The 22,931-nt window shown below is 32.7% G+C and overlaps 2 protein-coding genes across 23 annotated transcripts in view; one reads left to right on the top strand and one right to left on the bottom strand.

Annotated features, from left to right (window-relative positions):
- LOC142329167 (uncharacterized) overlaps window positions 1-22,931 on the top strand; it is a 503,112-nt gene that overhangs the window by 129,958 nt on the left and 350,223 nt on the right. The gene's annotated exons all lie outside the window — the stretch shown is intronic.
- Window positions 1-22,931, bottom strand: part of LOC142329169 (uncharacterized) — a 236,808-nt gene that overhangs the window by 89,886 nt on the left and 123,991 nt on the right. For 17 of the 20 annotated variants that reach the window (XM_075373543.1, XM_075373534.1, XM_075373537.1 and 14 more), the window contains one exon: window positions 12,584-12,691. In XM_075373543.1, the coding sequence (XP_075229658.1) occupies window positions 12,584-12,691 (108 nt within the window). Of the gene's footprint in view, window positions 1-12,583; window positions 12,692-12,870; window positions 13,649-15,774; window positions 16,149-18,588; window positions 18,715-22,931 lie in introns of those variants that run through there. The other 3 variants (XM_075373553.1, XM_075373544.1, XM_075373528.1) reach the window with 3 other exon arrangements.

Genomic DNA, 22,931 nt, shown 5'->3' with positions numbered 1-22,931 from the left:
TAATTTTTTTAAATACCGTGTGTAATTATATTTGTAATTATCATTAACATTTTTTTTTTATATAAGGCGTTATTGTAGAAATACGTTTTTCTTATATATTTTCTTTCTTTTTCCTGTTTAGCCTCCGGTAAGATAATTCTTCAGAGGATGAATGAGGATGATATGTATGAGTGTAAATGAAGTGTAGTCTTGTACATTCTCAGTTCGACAATTCCTGAGATGTGTGGTTAATTGAAACCCAACCACCAAAGAACACCAGTATCCACGATCTAGTATTCAAATCCGTGTAAAAATAACTGGCTTAACTAGGACTTGAACGCTGTACCTCTCGACTTCCAAATCAGCTGATTTGGGAAGACGCGATAACCACTAGACCAACATTAGGAACTTCAAAACGCACAGAAGGATAAAAATAATTCTCTTCATTTCTTTAAACTTGACAAGTGAGAGTCGGCGCCAATTAAAAACAAACAATAACCAGCAACTCACTCTATATTTGGCACAGTCTTTAAAAGTCAAGATTTAAGAATTAATTCCATTGAATAGTACGTTTTACCTTTTTAGTACACTTAATTTTTTTAATTTTTACGTAATTGAAATCCACATTTCATATACGCATTACCACAAGTAAGCCTAAACACTACACTACTCGTAAGAAAAGAAGCTGTTTGTGAATTTCCCGATCGATTTCGCTTCGATTTTTTTTATAAACTTCATGTCGAATATTATTAATTTTACATAACGCGCGAAAGAATAATTTTTAAAACTTAGGTCGGATATGTAAACTTAAAACCGTTTAAGTGTGCATCAAAATAACTTAAGTATCAGAGGAACTGCTATAGAACAATAAAATCGGTAAATCCGGCCCATAAGACTTGAATACACGGATGGAATTTAGTACATCCGCTCCGTTTTTTGTAGTCCGGTATAAATAAAAGTAGAGTATGTCAGATTTCGACTCTCAATGGAAATAAAAATTCAATAAAACTTGATTATAACAAGATTCAAGGGACCGATCAAATACGGTCGGTACTTCCGAATTGCCACCTTGTTACTGTAAATTTTTACGCCGTCATTATCAACTATAATACAGAAAATATACCGTATATCTAAGAAGCTGTTTTAAAATAAAATTCTACGCGTTTAGTATTATAGACTAACAAATATAATTTAGATGTAATACAATTTTTAGAAGCTAATACGGTTCGCTTGTAGCCAAAATCGTTAGCGTTCAATGAATAAGCAAAAAAAAATTGAAAAATATGTGCAGTAAAATTTAACAAAATCATCGAAGTAACAAATGAACACCGCACAAAAATTTCTACGTCACACGTTTTTACGTACAAACTGTATTTATTAAATCTAAACAATTATTCTAATCTATTTTTTCTTCATTCTAGCAGAGTACGTCAAAACTTAATCGCGCAAACAACCTAATTAACCTTAAAATAATCGTTTAATTTTGTTTGTTTAATAATCTTACCTGTAACTTGTCGAGTTAAGAGTTTGAATACGTTCTGAGAGTAGTATATCATCATCATGGTAATCTTCCTTCGAAAAATGGGGCAGAATGAGACCGGATTTAATTTTTGAAAAAACAATCTGATGTCTGTTTTTAAAACGGTCTAACCATCCGTTGCTGCAAACGAAATCTACGTAGCCGAGATTTATAGCGAATTTTTCAGCCTGCATTTTTAAAAGCGGATCACTGATAGGTGCATTTTCACTTCTTTTCACTTTAAACCACGATAAGAGAGCGCTATCTAAGTCGGCTTTGTCGCATGACCTGAGTTTTTTCGCTTGCGTGTGATTTTTTTCAAAAGCACCCGTAAGTTTCTCGCGACTCTTCCATATAGTTGAAACCGTGGAAGAAGTTAGTCCGTGTTTTTTGCAAATATCTGAATTTGATAGGCCTCGTTCCAGTTCTTGGATAATTTGGATTTTATCACTCACGGTCAGTTGTTTCCTTTTGACGCACGACATCGTTCGTTACAAATGAGCCGGAGTTATAGGTTAATCTTTTTTTTTAAATATAACGTACGCTTTTTTTTTAGCAAGAAACACTAAAATGAAAACGCGTTCACTGGCGCGATTACAGTATTACTGTACTGTATTTGGCTACTGGGTATCCGATCGATCACTTTAACGCATTACTGTTTAACTGCTCTTTTTCTGTTTAGCCTCCGGAACCTTCCTTTGGTAACCGATTGAACGGTACAGTACGGAATTTTAATCGAAAATTACGACAACTGAATTTACAAGTGGGGGTCGGACAGGTAAAATCTATCTTTAAAGATAGATTTTACAGTCTGAAGAGGGGGTTGGTTAACCAACCCCCTCTTCAGACTTTCACTTAAATCGTATAAAACGTGTTATAGAGTTCGATGAACTTGTTTGGGCGGTTTTGACGGATCATCGTTTGGCCCCCGTCTTTTCTGGAATTTTCAAATAAAAAACCATACTAATTAAAATAACTATCAGCCCTTGTAATACGGCAATAGAACTTGTACCGTACAACGTCCTGTTACAAACCTTTTGTTCACACATCAGACCTGACCTGGACAAGTCTATGATAAAATGTCCCGATCTTTACGTATAAATCGTAAGTGTATATTTCGTAAATGAAGAAATGGAATTTCCCTTGCGTTGAGATTATTTGGTCGTTATTTAACTACTTTGAATTACAGTATTTAATAAAATTAAAATTCTAGCCCGAGTTCTATTTACAAGCTCATTATTCTCGGTTTCCACCAATTTGAATGTCAGTTCGAATTTATCAGTCCAAACAGAATTAAAACTTATATTAATAAATCAATGAATAAGATTTTCTTAATATTTTTTTATTACTATGTAATTCTAAATAAAGAAAAATACTTACTTTCTGAGATGTTAACATTTTATCCTTTGCCCTTTTTCGTGATTATATTCACAACAATAACAATTATATATATCTATTAAAATTGTTGTCGACGGAAAAATATATTTGTCCGTACACATTATACATGTCGCTACTCAAACGTCTAAACAGTTTTTGAAAAAGAGAACACTCGCTCTAGTTCATTTATTATATCAATATTTTTCATTTCTTTATTCATCGAGTATAAATATTGTTCGGCCTAAATTGAAAATGGTTTTTTTTTTTATTTGTGTTCACAAATTTAGCTAACACTCGATCGACAAAATCGTTTGTATTTTTTATTTCCGATAATAAATCCTTTTCGATCGAAAGGAACGAGTATTTTTCATCCGACGTATTATTTTTCTTATTCGGTTGAAAATACCTCTTTACTTTTTTCAAATACGATTTCGAATAATCTAAATCCTCCACTGTAAGTAACGGAATCGTCACTACTAAACACGCTAATCTGTAAACCGCATCGAAATTATGCGCTAATTTTAATTCCGTTAACCATTTTATTAAGGAATAAGGTGACAAATACATTACTTCATCGCAGTTATTAAATAAAGCGGATAATTCGTTTTTCGTTTGCGATATGTCCAATAACCCCGAATACATTTTTTCCAATTTTTTTATTAAACTATCGGAAAATTTCAGTTTACCGTCTTCGAGTATATATTTTGAAAAATTTAACAGTTCAAAAAATTGTAAATCGTCTAACGTCGAGAATCTTATTTCTAATTGTCCTCGAACTGTTTCTATTATCGCTTCGAATAATAGTTTGTAGTTTTCTTTTTCGCGATCGTAATCGTCATTATGCAGACCAAAACATTTTCTTTTCGGTTTTCTTTCTTCTTTTAATTCGATAAGATCGTTCTCGGTCGTATTCCATAAATTTTCAAAACCGGTTTCTTTTAAATTTTTCAATTCGTTTTTAAGATCTTTAACTTTATCGTCGCACAATAAAAAATCCATATTTTTATTTTGTAACATTTCAAATATTTCGTGAGATTTATTAAATACGTTGGAAAATAAATGTAAAAGGAATACGGTACGAAATTCTTTTAAAAATTCTAAATAACCGGCGGCTAACAATTTATATTTTAAATTTAATACGTCTTTGCTTTCTACAATATTTTCAAAAAACACTATCGTTTTACGTCTATGGGTGAAGATAACGTTAATCAAACAAGAATTAAAACTCCATTTATTTGTAGCGGTAGACGGCGATTCGTTCTGTAAATATTCGATTAGCGTTTGAACAGTTCCGTTGTTTATTTCTAATTTCGTGGTCAATATTTCGTTTAGGGTTAAAAAGAATATTTCGCAGTCTTTAATATGCGATAGACTTTGCGAAAATATTACGTTCGGTATATGAGTATAATTATGTACTATGTGAATTCGGTTCGGTTTTAGATGTTTTATTCTTTCTTGTAAAACAATAGCGTCCATTTTAAGAATACTCGCGCCGTCGAACGTGAGGGCGATTATTTTATTTTTAAGTTTAAATTTTTTAAGTAAGTTTTCTATGTGCGAATACATAGCGTCGATCGTACGATCGACTCGAGTAAATCCGACAAATCTTTCGCGTACGTGGTTTTTATGAACGTATCTGAATACGGTGGACAGTTTCGAAGTCATATCGGACGGATCGTACACTTCGTCCAACAGTAAAGCTACGTACGATGTTTCTTCTATTTGCTTGTTTATTAGATCGTAAGCTACGTCGGTTATACAGTTCCTGATATCATCTAAAAGTTTTGGTAAATCCTTAAAGGAATCGCATTCTTTATAATTTTCGTAAACTTTAGAATCCTGTTTTAAAAGGAAATCAAAAATTTCTATAAAATTACGATAATCGTTTATTTGTAATTTATTATAGCCGTGAAAGGAGATTTCTTGAGTTACGAAACTGCACGTAAGATATATAATTTTGTGTAAAATATCCAAATTACTTCTCACGGTCCTGTTATGTTTGAAATTAGACGGAACCGGTATTTCTTCCGTACATATATTTGAATCGAACGTCCTCGTGATGCCGATTCTGTTTTCAAAATTTATCAGTAATAAAATGCATCGTAAATGACCGACACTCTGTTTATGTTTTCTCTGAGATGAGTATAAATTGTTTAAATTGTGAAAGCCGCTAGAATTCCAAACCCCGGGATATTTTGAAAATAATAAACACGGCCAACAGAATAATTTATTCGCTTCATCGCATCCGGTTAACCACCCGCACGATTCGTATTGCGACGGGTGAAAATTTCTGGTAAACGAAGTATTTTTTTCTTTATTTACGCCCGGAGTTTTTAAATCGCCTAATAGTGGACGCGGTTGACCGTTTTTTATTATTGAAATCTGTTCGTCTTCATCTCTCACATAAAAGGGTTTTATCAGTAAATCTTGTATAATCGATTTACTTTCCGTAGTATCGACTGAATTTTCCATTAACGGCGACCGTTCTTCGTTATTATAATTGTTTTCCGCTTCGTGATTATGATCCTCTTCGATCGGTTCTTCTTTAATAAAAACCTCACTGCTTATAGCATATTCTTCCATATTAAAACCTATATATTTTTTATAAATTAAAATCGTATTAATTTATCCGCACTACATTTATTTTATTGGAAAAGCTACTTTATGAAAAAAAGAATAATCTGCGATTAATATCAAAACGGAAAACGAAACGAAGGGTTATAGATAACACTAGCAGAATACGGTCACTTAAACACACGGCTTCTGATTCGAACGTACCGACTACAGCGCGGCTTGTAATGTTGTATACATTAATCTCGTGTCAAAGTTTAGAAAGCATTACGTGTAAATGCGCACTAGTTCTACCCGGGTAGCTTAAGTAGCGTCGGCACTGCTTATAGTGCAATAGAGGGGATAGTGTACCCCAATAGGGCGTAGTCGCTTAGGCGCGTATGTTCTTGTTGATATCCCTCGTGCTCCCTCCGTTCTATTACGCTCCCCGTTCATCCAGTCGTCTGAAAATTCTGAATTTTGACGGGTAGCAGTAACATTATTACCAAGGTAACAGGGTTTTATCGACCTGTGTGACGCGCATGCGTTATATAATTTGCCTTCAAAATCCGCCGGTTCGCACTCCCCTCTACAAATTACATTGTAGTTGCCCCTTCCTCGGTATATATTTTCAACCGGGTTGACGGTTATATCATATACATATAATTTTTTTTTTAAATATTGACCGATCTTAAAAAAAAAAAAAATTCCAAGTTTTATTAATCGATAATGTTTTATAATACGTAATATAATTATAATGTAAATGAAATAGGAAAATTATCGCGACACACAGCTTATCGATCGTTTCATAAGAAATAACGATACCTCTTTACAACTAAAATTTCAGTAATTAAATTAAAGGCATTTGTTGAGGCATGATATTGTATCTAATCGCACTCGTTTTAATTTTATAGCCGTCGATTGACTTTTATCGTCCACCATATTCATATATATAATATACATTTACACACGGGCGCGCGCAGTTACAACTTCATCTTACAGACTTGTAAATAAATTTATATCAAATTGAACTTTATTTTTTTATTTTAAATTTTTTTCAACTGTTACATTAAAAACAGAAGATACACGTAATGTTGCATTTAAAAAAATTTACCCCATCCTCGAAAATTTGTCGAAATGTTTAATTCCCTCGATCCAGTAAACTAAAAACTTTTACAGAGTCATCCCGTCTACTTATGTGTGTAGTTGTAAACATTTTTCTTTATATCTCTGGAACGGTTTAATCTACGAACGGTGAAATTTGGTTGACTTAGAATGAATAAATTCTATTAATTTTTTTTTTAAAAATCCTATAGCCTATATATGGTAGACAGATACTGTATTAACTTTTAACCTGTAAACAAACTTCCGCATTACTGTAGCCATTTTATTTAATACAATGTGCTTGATTTGGTTTGTAACTGAAGAATGTATATTTCTGACAGGTACATATTTAATTTATACTTTTGTTTATCATTTTTACTTTGATTATGTGCGGTTATATCCAAAATGTTTGAATAAATTACCATTTGCAATATGACCGAATTTATATATTTTTTTAAATCGTTGACAAGCAAGAACACATTATTATTATTATATAATTTTTTTCTGTATAAATAAAAATCATTTACTGTTTATATTTCAGGAATATCCTTATACAAAATCTTTTCAAAACTGTAATCAAACCTCTTCCTCAAAGATATTCTCAGAGGAATTGGCGCGGTAATTCCTCAGGAATATCACAAGAAATAGACTAAATTATAGACTCGAAAAAGATCTGAAAGGATATTTAGGAGTATTTAAAAAAGATGGCTTAAAAAATTAACATTTTTTAAATAGTTATTTCGCTCGAGTCTAAATTCATTTGTTTCCTTATCTCTTTCTAAGATTTCTACTGGAGTCTGCAAACATACGTTTAGATTGTGAAGATTTCAACCCTTATTAAGCGACAATCCTTTTTACCGCAGGTTTTTCCCGTAATTAAGTGGAGCTTATAAAAGAGGTTTTAATGTAATAATTAAAATTATTATGAAAAAAGGGTTGCGTAAAAGTTTTAGACTTACTTATTATGATGTCTACCGATAGGGTTTTTTTATAGCATTTACTGCAGCTCGAGTCTGGGTGTGGCGCTCTCTGTCTGCAGCTAACCGAGAATCATACATTTCAGCTGTTTCAGAAAAACCGAGATACTCTCATTCTTTTGGTAGACTTTGAATAATAAGAAAGGTTACTTCTCTTTCTTGAAGGCATATTTCTTGACGGCTGTCGCTCACTTACCGTGAAACAGAAACAACTCCTTCACTACCCCACGCATGTGCACCGCATCACTCGCCTGCCTTTTAAAGGAAAGATAACGCGCATGGTTGACAACGTAATCGTTGCCACAAGAGAATATCTTCAATATCTTAACTCCGATAAAGAATATCGTGATAATTGTAATCGGATATAACGAGTAAGCTTCTAACGTATAAATCTGCAAAATTTTATTAAAATCTCTTTAATAGATTTTGCGTGATGCGCGCACATGGCGATCCTAGTTTATCACTTTATTATATGTACAGAAAGAATAAATAAATACGCGATAATTAAAACACTAAAATAAATTAAAATGTTTTTCTTTTGTTATGTCGAAATATATAATGAGACACTAAACTAAAAAATCAGTTTTTCTTATGCACGTTTCTATAAAATTTGTTGTCATTTTATCATAAAAATAATTTTTATTTCGGTCAGCAAATTTTTTTCTATCAAAAGAACGAAATATTTATCCTCTAACCTATTGTTTATTCGGGAGACTTGAATTTTTTTTTCAAGACACGATTTTGAATAATCTTCATCTGCCGACACTATGGGAATCGTTAATATTAAACAAGCCATATGTTGACGGCATCAAAACTGGAAGTTAAATTTTTTTCGGTCAATCGCCACATAATTTGACGAGGACTCTATTCAATTTTGACGATTATAAAGTGTCCGCATTTCATTTTTAATTTGCCCGATATGAAATAATGCGGAATACAAATCGTCCAATTTTTTTTTTAATAAACGTTTTGGAGATTTCACCGAACCGTTGTCACTATGAATGAATTTTGAATAATTTAATAATTCGAAAACTTGTAACGAACCTAAAACATTAAATCGTATTCAAATCTAGTGTGTTATCGTTTCTATTATTAAATGGAATAACTTTTTAAACGTTTCTCTTTTATCTTTGTTTTTATAATTTTCACGCTTTACTCTTAATACCTTTTTTTAATTTAAAGTCTTGTTCGTTTCTCTGTAAACAGTTCAGTGTCAAACTCCATATTTTTCAAAGCCGGTTTCTTTAAAACTTTTCAATTCTTCGTCGTTTTACAAATATCGACTTTATCTTCCAGTTTACACGATTGCAAAACGCACTTTATATGAGCTGTACTCGAGTTTTGTTTTTTCTCCGACGAATATAAATTATTTAAAATATAAAAACCGGTCGATTCCAAACGGTAGTAATTTTTGAAAATAAAACAGGGCCAACAGAATAACTTTATCGTTTCCTTACAATCGGCCAATCAAGACCACGTTCCGTAATGTGATGTATGAAAACTTCTAATATAACTTTTTTTTTTCTTTATGTTAACTTTTCAATGGCCCTATGAAGAACGTGATCGGCCAATTTTTATTATTATTTGTTCTTTTTTAGTTCTGTTATAAAATCGTTTTACCAACGAATGTAGATAGCCTTCTCTATTACGGTTGGACGAACCGTGGTCGTTTAGTGTTTGTCCATTTTCGTCTTCATTGTCATTATAGTTATTTCCGATCGATTCTTCTTTAACTATTAATTCACTGTAAATTATATCATCCGTGTTCTACGCTACGATTATTTTTCCACACACAAGAAAATTTTCAGTTGTTTGAAAATATTTTTACAAATAAGAATTTTCCTTTCATTATAGATGCAAAAATTAAATTATATTTGCCACTATTAGAAGATAACCGAACACAACGCACTCTAGGCTAACAAAGCGAGAACTCGGCGGCAAGTGCAGCTGTCATGGGGCAGCGAACTCTTCCGTACATTCCTTTTCTTTTCTTTCTCTCCCCCCTAATCACTTCGTTGCGTTCCGTTATTTTACATTTGAAACCTTTGTACAACGTGACAATAATTAAACACCAATAATTTATATTTGTTTTATAGGTAAAACTGTTATAAAATCGGAAAGTAAATAAATACATAATACCATTTAAATTTATGAAAAAAATATATATTATGTGCTGATCGTTATGCTCTTATCGATAACGTAACGTGATGTCAAAAAAATATATACCACGACATATATCAGTGCCTGACGATTAATATTACAACGGATTCCTGGAATGTTTTCTTTTGTTTGTAACAAAAAGAAAAACGAAATGAGAACAGCACGTGAGAAAATGGGAATTAAGAACTTTTCTTTCAACGTAAGGAAGTTTTTTTTTTAAGAGGCATACAAATATGACAAACATTTAGAGAAAGGCATCCATCATTATTTTTGATTATAGACTCCCAAGCGCACTTCGTAGAAAAGGGATGGTCCCTTTCAGACCATCCCTTTGCCACACTCAGATCCTATTCTGACTACTATTCCTCATACGCACGGTGAAACTGTTAAAAATATTTTGAAACGGCTGACCTCGCACTATCGTTCAGATACTTAAACATAATAATATTGTAGTATGTAAAGTGTATAATTATAAAATTAAAGCTTATAAATGCTTCGTAAGCATTACAGAGTATAAAAATAATTTACATTTGATGGCTGTGGCAATTATATTTTTGTTTATTTTGTGGCTCGATTAATTAATTCACTGCAAAAGCTTGAAGCTTGCGTGTGGGAATACGAAAATAAAAACTTGTACAAAGAAAAAGATTAGAAAATACATTCTAATTAAATTTCCTTAAGGTAACTCATTTAATTAGTGAATTTCTTCATTACAAAAACGATAAAATGAAGTATATTGTTTTACTATTTTTAACTTAACTCCATTTTTATGATTTTGTGAAAGGCACAAAAAATCGTTGACCCTTGTAAGGGAAGTTACCCATCTTTTGACGATTCCGGTCGCTACACCAGCCCCTCCGTTCATAATCCTGATGGGCTTTACCGAATGTCAAAGGCAGAAAAGAAAAAAGTATGTTTATATTGACTGCACAATCGTTTTACAAGAGATAGTTTTAATTAACCGTTGAATATGTCGTATATACAATGAAAAATAATCATTATTATATTACGAGTAATACTTTAAAATAAAAATAGTTTTTAATTATTTTACCGTGTTCGATTCTTCTGATGGTCCGTAAAATATACTTCTTTTTTTTTTCAAAAAATTAAGCACGGGACTAGTAAAAGAAAAAACTGCATGATCTACAAAAACGAGTCTGCGGTGTTCATAATTTAATTTTTAGTTGTAGCATAACATTCTCCGATTATTAAAGCGTAATGGTTAAACAGGCCGAATACCTCTTTGAAATTCAAATCATTTAACGTAAACATTGAATAAAATCAGTCGAAAAACTTAGGATAAAGATATTTCCCTAAATTTTAGAGAGCCTTAGCTCATGTAGGTAGTTATCTCTTCACGTCATTTCTGTGCATTCATTCTTTCTGATGTTTTTATCTACATACAATTTTTTTTTGTCAGTAGTGTTTTTTACGGGTAATATTTTTTTTTAAGCCTGTCCATATATGTTTTAAATAAAAATGTAACAACGTAAAAGAAAATGAATGAAAATAAAAAATTAACTCTCTTTCAGTTTTCACAATGTAGATTTGTTGAATTCGAGCTAAATTAAAGGAGTTAGTTCACTGTGGAATTAAATTTATGCGTTCTAAAAATCGAAGAGTTTATTGAAAACGTTTTGTGTCACAACATTTTTGAAAAGGTTGGCTTTTATAAATACTGGGTATTTACAAAGTATTGACAACCCTTAAAAATGTTTCAACAGTTACAAAAAAGTGAAATCTAGAAAATCTGGAATCGTTCTATTTTACGTGTAATACCATTACCGTTTCCTTGCATATAAAACATTTTAAACGGAAGACTAGGGTTGTAACATCATTTTAAAGGGCATAATACAATTTTTTTTTCTTTAAACAGGGATACGATTCATACGTTTATATGAATACCGAAGAATAAATAATTTTGAGGATAGAAGCATTTGTTAAATTTATTTTTTCAGTGTTTAAAGATTGAAATGTAACATAACAGTTTCCATCGATTATTAATACACGGGGATATATACAAACATATATATACTAGCATCCCCGTCACGACTTCGCCCGCGCTGTATGGTTGTTTACTTGCGTTTCTCGATGCGGTCAATTGTTTTAATTCATGTTTTTTAGCAAGGAACCGGAGGCAGGTGCAGCTAGTTACGTGGCACAAATAGCAAAGCAGCAGTGCTCATGTTGGTTGAGCCGCCTCCGCCGTACACAGACGCGGTCTCCTTAGAAAAACATCTAAATTTAACAAACTTGAAAATCGTTTTTAGATTTTTTAAGAGTATTTGCAAGCCTAAATCTATTGTAACGGGCAGAATTTGCAGTCGTATTTCAAAATGTCATTCTTCACCCGTTCAAAGTCGAATTTCAAAAATCTGGAAATTGTTTTTATTTTATTTTACTTTATTCGCATGAAGATTAAACAACAAAAATCAAGTTGATATCTTCGTTTGTTACAGAGAAATAAAATTAAAAAAAAAGGTAAAAATAAAGAAGTAAATTTCTTTGTTACTCCATTTTAACCGTTTAAACTCGGAATTTCAAGTAATCTTTTTTTACTGTGCACTTTCACCGTAAGAATAACAAACAAGTATACAGATTGTTATAAATTCATCTTCATTAGTTTATGCTGGGCATTGATTATGAATCACATGTTCTTTTATATAAATAGAAGTGTGGGCGTGTGTGTATGTAATTTTTTTGTAACCTTGACGATTGACTTGGTGAGTTTTTGTGACTAGCTCTATTAGGATGGATTTTAACGTATTAATAAAGGAGTCATCATTTACCAATTACGAAATAAATAAATTTATGTATTTATTAATTTTTACTTTGCTAGTTCCTTATTTGGTAATAAGTAGAAAAAAGCCATCATTGAAGGAACGGTATATTAATGAATGATATGATGGTAACTTACGATAATCCAACGTCTTGAAAACTCGGTGCTGATGATGAGCAAGAAGGATGATTCTGCTTCGATTCCCCTTCGCCAGATTGCTCTTGTTTTACTGCGGCCGCTTTTTTCCTATAAACAGAATGAATTAACATTAATTTAATAATAATAATAAATTAATTTAAAAAGGGAAATATGAATAAAATGACGAGTAAAAATAGACCGCTAAGGAAAAAAAAGAGATTTTTAATACCTGTCAAAAAACAAAATAATATTATTAACATGCGAAAATTATTTGTAATCGTTTGTACCTATTAGTTGCCGGTTGAATTGTCGGTAGTGTATCGAAACGTGTACTTATTTCTTTCATTATATACGCTTTTGATTCGTCATCGAATACGATCAATCGTTTGTTTTCGTAATTTTTAATTAATTCTCGTTCTATAGACGATTTGTTATCGTCTTCGGTTTTATCTTCAACCGCGGTCGTTTTTTTCTTTTCGGCTCTATATTTTTTATTATATTCTCTATTTCTGATTTTGTTCCAATGTCCTTTATCTACAAGAATTAAATCGTAATGCATTTTATTATTATCGTCTTTTTCAAGAAGTAAAGGAATTTCTTTTTTCCTGCTGTTTGGTTGTCCGATTTGCGTTACGTACTGTTCGACTAAATTATATAATCGTATAAATATATTAAATATATTGGATGCGATGGTCATTTCGAAGAGACCGCCTTCGGTCCCGCACTTTTTCATATTTACAGCGTAATCGTCAGCCGTATTTATATTTATTCCGTAAAAGGTATCTTTAGTTATTAAATGATCGTAGTGCGTCCAATTTTTCCACACGTGATTTACTATTAGATCGCGTAAAATGACATGCCTGTCTTGTGTACCGTAAAAACAAAGCGAAATCGCTTTGAACATGCTGTTTCCGTCGTTTTCGAGTTTGTACACGAACGATCCGTTTCTTAATTTTATATGTAAACTGGTTTTTTTCCCGAACGTAGGAGAAACGAGAGGAATTTTTGTAGGTTCTATTCTGGAATACGACATAGTTTTACAAACACGTAGAGGCTTTATAAGACTAAAGAGAAATCGTAAAAATGCTGCGTAGCAATCGACGGTTGGTTAGGCGAGCTTCAATTCAGTCGAATCGACGCATGCGCAATGCCTCGTTTCACATCTCTCTCCTTGCAGGTGGGGATAGATACGTTTACCCCTGCGCACAAAGAAGTTATCTAGCCTCTCTGCGAGTTACGTCACTGAAACATCAATATTCTCTTCGAACGTAATCTTCACGACAGCTAACAGTTGAAATATTATCTGAAATTTAATATACGATTGATTAATCGATAGATATTTTAAACCTTAATTATTATTCTAAGAATAAAAACGAATTAATTATTTTTCTTGTAAATATGATACTCATTATTTATTATTATTTAAACGATATTTTTTATAAGTTAATTAATAATAAAAATATTTTCAACCGTAGAAGATAATTTTCGTATAAAAAAGTTTTTAATTTATGAAAATTACACACTGTTAAATAAGGTTTTGTTACATTTGTCATTACTATCAGAAACGTACGCAATCATTGAAAAATTATAATGGATTTAGAGCGTAAAAAAAGTCCAAGACTTCGATAAAATTGAACCTAGAATCTTCAGGATAGAAGAGAAACTTCCATTTGACCGCGGATGTTTACATCGTTTTATGTTATTTTGTCCGTTCACACATAACTAAATTAATCTTAACGATCCAATTTCTACCTCCGTAAATATTTTGTTTTTATTTATTTCTAATCCTGACAAATTTAAATGTACTTATCAACTTTAATTATTAATACAGGATACTTCGTTTTTTTTTCTTTACTTTCTGGACTATTCGACAGATGAATATTCAAGTTTTGCTGTCGGCAAAAAACTGTCAATATTTCGTCGTTTTAATAGCTATTATACAAGAAAAACAGCCCGGTTGTATTTAGTACGTATGGCATACATTAGTTTATCGCTTGGTAGATTTTAATTCACTGACGCGTATAAACCTCGAACGGAAGAGGCACCGATTATAGATCCTCGCATATAAGCACCGGTTATCTCTTTTTCTTTGAGTAATGATGCTTATTATACGGCCAATACTTTTGAATGGAATAAAAATATCGCTTGTAGGGCCGAATATCATTTGGTACGTGCCGATATGTTACAGTATATTCTTTGAGATGAATTAATTATATTTAGCAATTCCTCTATTTGAAAAAACGATCGTAGAGGAAGAGAGCTGGATGGGCTTTATAACATCGTCCGTAAACTGGACAAGATATCAACCGTTCTACAAATTTTGAGGCCTTGGAATAAAAGAAGTGATTTTTAGATCTTTCACCATCAGATAAGTTTATCTTTCGACTGTATACTTTATCCTTAGATTCGTTTTAATATAAATAAGAGGTCTGTTTTCTCTTTTGTACGTGTAGTAACTCAAGTAAATTTCCTGTACATTAGGTACCTACCCAAAATTCTAATACCCGAAAACAGAAAGTATTTCATCATTAAAAGCTGCTTTCTTTCATTTTGGAAAGTAATCGAGAGAAAGACTCGGGACAAAGAATGTAACTTGGCAATTTTTCATACGTTTTTTAACAAATCTTCTATCACTCTGACTAGCACGTTAACATTTTTGTACCCGTTATCATCCGTCAAAATATAAGAGGTTTTTCTGTAAAGATTTAAAATTCTCGTGTTCGACGGTTTTAAATCAAGCGTTCTATTACGGTTATCTTATTTATAGACGAATGAAGTTTCTAGAAGCGAATAATCGGCATATCTGGACGTTTTCTTAGAAGCGCATTCTATTAAAAGAATGATCAATGATTGATGGATGATTGAAATAAAATATCATACAAAAAAACACGCTTAGACAATTAATAAAGGTTTTTTCTTTTTTTACGTTTCCTTTTCGATATTAAAATAAAAATGTATTTCACTCGTTAAAAAATAAAAAAATATTTTCAGATAAGATTAAATGTTATGCAATTTAATATTAAATGTACAAAAGTGAATGAATAACAGATTTTTTTTTTTAATTTCGCGGAACAGATAAGGTAGTAAAACAATTTCGTTAATGATAAACTTTTTATACGGTTTCTGAAAGTTGTTAATGTGTGCGTGCGTGTGTGTTCGATATAAAAAAAAATTGAAAATAGCTAGCTAACCTTCCGGAAATGATTTCATAAATAGTAGATCTTGAAATTTCTGGAAAAAATTCTCTTAGCTTTGAAACCGACAACTCGCGGTTCGTTTCCAATTTTGCAGTGATCGCGTTGATTAGTTCATCTGTTACAAAGGACGGTCGACCGCTACGTAGTTTGTCGTGGACGTTGGTTCTCCCCCCTTCGAATATCCTGCACCACTTTCTAACACAGCTATCACTCATCGCATTCGAGCCGTACACTTCACATATTTGTCGATGGATTTCAGACGCGTTAAGACGTTTCGCGTTCATGAATTTAATCACAGATCTTACCTCACAGCTTACAGGAATTATTCTTTTCGGCCTCATTTTTAAAGAAAAAGCGGTACACTGTCGACAACGAACGGCCGGGTTCTCACCCCTACAACGGCAACGCGCTAAACACTGCGCATGCTCGATCGGTCTTAACTTTCCGTACCGCACCGAAGACTTACGAGTACCCCCACCGACTCCTGATATGTAATCCCCCGTCCCCGAGCCGATGTACCGGTCATCACTGATGTATTGTCGCGTACTTCCCGCTACAGCATTTAGCAATTTGTAGAAGCGGCACGTTTGTTTCCGTCACGTCTGATTTTTTTAACGGATTAATTTTTCCGCGAATGTCGAGGTATCATTAAAAAACCATTATTTTCGATATTTTCTTTGTTTTGTATATAGTTTTCTGAGTCATCCTCCGATGTAAATCGAATCAAAAAATAAAGATGTGTTTCTAAATTTTCATTAGATGTAAAATTACACAAAGATAAGCCCGAACGATCAGAAGGAATAATTTTATACCGAGATAAGTGTCGCTGTATGTAAAGATCATTTTACATACAACATAATTACAGAAGATTTAGTTTCAAGTCCGGAAGGAAACGTTTATATAAGAAAGAGTGATCTAACTGAAGAAAGATAATTAACTATCGCATTTAACTTGATTAATGCTCTGCAAAAGACAAAATAAAATTAAGCTGTATTCAAACTCAAATAAAATAATGCATTTCAAGGATTTAAAACAAAACTTAAGATATCGTATACCGAATTCGAAATACACTGATGATCGATCGATAAGAAATGCACTCTAAAAACATTATAAATTAATCATTCAGTCTGACTCGAGGTCGACCAGTACCGATGATAAATCGACCTAAAGATTTATCTTAACTGTTGGTAATGCTGAAAGTGTTTTTGAAATGATGCGAAAATGAAATACGGCAAGTCAGTATTTGCTTAAAAAATAATGAATTAAAGCTCGGACAAGATATAACGAGAAAGATAAAATTATTGAAGGAATACCTAAAAACACTGCGATAAAATTACAATATTCCGTATACGCAAATGTATAAGAAGTATACTTAGAAGATTCACAACGGTCGATTAAGATAAAATTTCAATTTTATGAAGAAAATGGGTAACTAATAAGATAATTTTTAATCGTATTTTTTCCGCAACTGAACTAGAAACGTTTTAACCGTTTTTCACCGATAAAAATATCGAATGTTTAACAATAAATTATCGAATAAATTGCGATGTTCCAGAATCATTAAAAAACGTCTTCGAATCACGGTTCTTTTCTCACCGCCTTTGTCCGATCTGAATGTTTTTAGACGAACGGTTTTCCAGTTATCGGTTACATCACAAGTTACGGTAAAGTTTCAAGATCGGTAGTTTAAATGAAAAACCTTGGTTCGTCGGTTTGGGTAAGCGGTGTCAAAAAAAACCTGCAATTTCAAACTCAGATGTAATACACACAACAGTAATATTATGTTCACGTCCGATCGTGATCTAAGATCGTGCGACGAATTCATTAACTTCAATCGGCTGTATGAATTAACGTTCGGATGAACCGATAAGTATCGACAATATAGAAATCTGAATCGAAAAGTGAGAAATTATTTTTAAAAAACAAAATCGCGTTTTAATTTTAACATCGGTTATTGTATTCGAATTTATGTCATAATTCACATTCCCGCTTTTCAGGTAGTTAATCGATACAAAACGATTATTTTTAGTATTTAATTCGATCTGTTTGATATTTGGTTAGCGAGAATAATTCTACAAAACCGTGGGGAAATATGTTATTTAACGTGAAAGTGAAGTACAGGTAAGTATTAAAAATTATCATATAATTGACATGATATCGGATATCGTGTTATAACTGTACCTACTAAAGAATCTCACAATTAATCGGAAGGTATTTTTTTTGTTAAAAGATTCCAGACTGTAATATTTGTAATTCTTTATATTAGTACGACGTTTAAAACTCGATAAAGGTAATAGATGTGCTGTACAAGCGATTAATTATTATCAAAACTCGCCCGACTAAGCTGGCATGTTTCTTTACCCGAGTCAAAACTTTTTCAACCGGTTTGTAGTATCATCGGGGCCTATCGATTACGATATGTATGCGTTCCGATTCCGGCTGTGGAGTATGCGCAAAAAAACATGTAAATGAAAATCAACTGGGATAAGAGTAAAGGTAATAAAGGGGGGGTATTAAAGGTAAGGAAGCGCAGCGAAATCTTTAGGGAAAGGGATTTAAGATATATATATTAATATCGAGAGCAGGTTTCACATAGAAAAACGGTACTCGTATAAAACGTAATTTAAGAAAAGGGAAACGTGTTTTACTTAAAACGTACGCGAACTGTACATTTAAATTTCTTAACGATGAAAATGGAAATTACTAAAGTAACGTTATACCAGAGGTATTTTTGGAATTATAAGGTAAACGATTGTTGTAATAAAACCTGCCGTTAATTTAATTTTAGTTGTAGAGAATAGTACTTACGCTTCACCTCTAATTTTACAAGAAGCCTGAGCGGGAAGACGTGGAATCCACTTCGCGGACACTTTACTGTATCCAAGAGTGTCTGTCAACATTTTATGCATGCTCCCAAAACTTATGCCCATGTGTGATGCGATTTCAGCGACGGTTATGCGGCGGTCACCTTCCACAAGGTTACGAACGGCCTGAATGTTCTTATCATTGACGCTGGTCCGAGGACGTCGTCCGTGACTTTTATTCTCCACCGCATCGCGGCCGCTTCGAAATTTTTTGGCCCAATCAAACACTCGAGTTTTTGACAAAGTAGCGTCTCCGAACTGTGCCTGCAGTCGAATCAAAATTTCAGAGGATTTGTTACCTTCGTTGGCGAGAGATCGGATTATAATTCGTTGCGCAACGGACGACGGTACCTCCTGCTCGGACATTCTGCTACTGACGCGTGAACGTGACCCACGAGCGTGGCCGGTCGCTTCCCTCCATACATATCCTACTAACTAACCGCTGCGCCCTAACGCAATCGTCGCTCTTCATCAGTCCGCGCGGCAAAATTCCTGTTTATATTTGAATGAACCTCATACTTAAAGAAATCGAATGTGAGCTTTAAAACAATCAATCCGTTTGAATACAAATTTATTACAGAACAATTTTCCAAACTCCCGGGTTTTACAGCGTTTAAATCACTCTGTCACTGGTTGCAGTAATATCCCGAAAAATTTTGAACGGTGTGGTTAAACCGTTAGATGTCAACGCCCCAACTGAAGGCCGGTTCCGTTTCTTCAGCCGAGAACATAAAAAAACTGGAGGTCGTCCGTACAATCATAAAATTATCATCGTATCGTAATTACATACATGAAATGTAATTAGTAAAACTAGTTTACAACGTGACTTGATCGATATTTTTTTCGTTACACCCGAGTGTTCGCTATTTCCGAGTTAATCAAGGCACAAAATAGATTCGATTACCTGATCGTGACGCAGATATCTGTTTACGTTACCTATATTTCATTTCATTAACCGCTAAAAAAAAAACAGAAATATGATATATTAATAAATCAAAACTTCCTCCTCTCTGCTTGTTTTGTTTCTTTCTTCGCCCCGCTTGTGATTTTTTTAGGTTTTATTTATTTTTTTGAAACTTTAATTCATCAAGCAATTTCTTAATGTTTTATTGATAGGGATATTATTGTACAAATTTACAATTAACTGACACGCTGCTTCAGTTTTCCGTAGTATAGCTTTCATTCCTTCTTTTTCTACACCTTTTGGGGGTTATTACTTCTAAATATTTTAATCTAAAATCTGAAAATCAAAAAAAAATGTCCCGAATAACGGTAGAACAGTTGTTTTTCGGGTTCAATAGTTTAGTTTTTAAGAATAAGTAACTTGTATTTTTCAGCAGTAGTCCATTCGTAAATATGCATAATTTTTAATTTCATAAATATTTCGGTTTACAAATTCACATTTACGGGCGCCGAACGATGATATGAACCTAATTTTTTGGAAACTTAATCTAATTTTGAGGAGCTCATTCTGTTCTGTTTAGCCTCCGGAACCACCGTAAGATATTACTTCAGAAGATGAATGAGGATATATGTATGAATGTAAATGAACTCTAGACTTGTACAGTCTCAGAGGTCGGCCGTTCCTGAGATATGTGTTAACACTGCCTTTACTAGGATTTCAACCTTAGAACTCTCGACTTCAAAATCAGCTGATTTGGTGATGAGTTAGCCATTATACAACCTGGTGAGTCAATTTTGAAGAAGATCGAGGGCTAATGTTACAAATCAAATTAAATATATATTTGATCTGTGTCGATCGGTCAAATCAATATATTTCTTTAGTGCTGTTTGTAAGTAATAGAAAACTATAACGCGTCGTTACTTAATTTTATTTTATTAGTGTAATATAGTCTTGTAAACTACATCGATTTAAGCGACAGCCTTTAATCACATATTAAAGTATACAATTTACTTTTATAAAATGTAATTTGCCGGTTAAATATGAATAAAAATGAACAAAAACCGACAAATATTTTTGAATTTTCCCATTATTACAGATTTCTTCTTAAGACCGAAATTGTGTTTTGCGAATCCGGCAGTATTTCATTTAAAGGATGAGGTCTGCAAAGCGATTAGCACTAGGACCTAATTTATCGACGTTAAGTTTAGTTTAATTTATCCAGGCAAATTTACCGAACCCACCGGGTTGGTCTAGTGGTTAACGCGTCTTCCCAAATCAGCTGATTTGGAAGTCGAGAGTTCCAGCGTTAAAGTCCTAGTAAAGCCAGTTACTTTTATACGGATTTGAATACTAGATCGTGGATACCGGTGTCTTTCGTGGGTGGGTTTCAATTAACTACACATTTCACGAATGGTCAAACTGAGACTATACTACACTTCATTTACACACACATATCATCCTCTGAAGAATTATCTAAATGGTAGTTACCTGAGGCTAAACAGGAAAAAAGAAAGGCAAATTTATCGGTGTTCAATGTCCTAGTAAAGTCAGTTATTTTTACACGGATTTGAATATTAAATCGTGGATACCGATGTTCTTTGGTGGTCGGGTTTCAGTTAACCACACATCTCAGGAATGGTCGAACTGAGATGTACAAGACTACACTTCATTTACACTCATACATATCATCCTCTGAAGTATTATCTGAAAGGTAATTACCGGAGGTTAAACAGGAAAAAGAAAAGGCAAGTTTATCGGCGCTAAAGTTTACAACAGTAATAAACAACGACGAGATCAAATTACTAAAAAAAAATCACGATAGTTTTAGTTAATAACGAGGCCTTTATGAGGAAGTTTAAACGCGGAATAATTAACGCGATATATTTAATGTTAAATCGATGGCCACGACGTGCGAGTGAAACAATTAAAAACGGATTTCTGGGTAACGAAAAAACAAATCTTGTATTGTAGATCGGAAGCGGTAAAACGAGAAACAGTATTAATCTGCAAGAAGTATTAATTTTGAATATCATACGTATGATATGAGGCACGAATGAAGTGAAAGTTAAGTTCACTGTCGATCGGCGAGCCCGACTCGCCGTACCGATATGTTAACTTCGAAACTGTAAATATTACCTCTATAATAAACTCGAAGAACCGGTAAGTAAAGAATGATGACAACATCCGATATTACCGTCAGATTTACAGGTAGACTGTTGAGTTTAAAAAAAAATTAAACGTTATTAAATCAAACTGAATTCAAAGGAATTTACTTATTATGTGATTCAACATTTCGGCTAAATATATATAAATATTTATTTTTACACTGTACATTGAAGTACTAAGTTGATAATTTTATTTTTAAATTTAATCTATGTTTCACGCATCACAAAAACTTCAAGTATTTTATATTAAAATTAAAAAAAGGAAAGAAAAAAACGTTTTGTAATAGAATACTATTTTTTTATGTTACGCTTATACATATATTAATTGTTTAAAATAGCTGAAAAAATGTAAACGGCAGAAGTAAGATGAATACTATAATAAATAAAATTAAATTCATTTAATAAAAAGTAAATACAAGTAGTGGCAGTAATAAAAGTTATGTCTTGGTTTAACGATGGTTGTTGCTTTGATGTTAGCAGAGAATGTGTAATGTAGCACACTCGGCAACGTCGCAAGATAAACTACTATGACTGGCTCATCTTACCATCCGTTACTACGGTGCACTGACACTACTACGGCCGACTTGTTGGCACAAAATTCTATCGCCTTGACTTGCTTCCCTTCAACTATTTCCCTTCATGTTCGTTATTACATAATTCATCTTTTGTATATTATTAAACATTAACAATCATAAGAAATGCGAATCGGCTAAAGAATTTACATGTAAAACATACCTAATATAAAATATGTACAAAAATACGTGCGCCTCCGTGCATACATAGGGTTCTATTGCTATTCACGGGATACGTTTTAACTCGATAATATTTATAAATATAAATTAATTAATAACGAATGTTTTCATTATAGCTCTTGATGAATCCACAAAACAGATAAAGGTAATCGTGAAACGGTCTTGATGTAATTGATTTTACGAAATGCTATGATTTTCCTGTAAATTATTTACAAATTAAAAGGACTCGTTACAAAAAAAAATACATCGTATAAAACAACCAAAAAAAAAAATGTTAAAAATAATATCCACTGTTATTGCTTAATAACTAATCGGATAATAACCGATGAGCAAACAATTTTTTTCTTATTATCGTCGTTAAATTTTGGCGTTTTTGGATTGACTGTATTCCAAGTAGTATTTTTTTTTACATTCATGACTGCTGTATATGTATGATTTAAAAATTGTCAGATACTCCGAAAACCAT

Source organism: Lycorma delicatula, chromosome 8, assembly GCF_047948215.1.
Source record: "Lycorma delicatula isolate Av1 chromosome 8, ASM4794821v1, whole genome shotgun sequence".
Lineage (NCBI taxonomy): Eukaryota > Metazoa > Arthropoda > Insecta > Hemiptera > Fulgoridae > Lycorma > Lycorma delicatula.
Note: the sequence above shows the minus strand (reverse complement) of the source record. Positions and strands in the feature narration are given on the sequence as shown.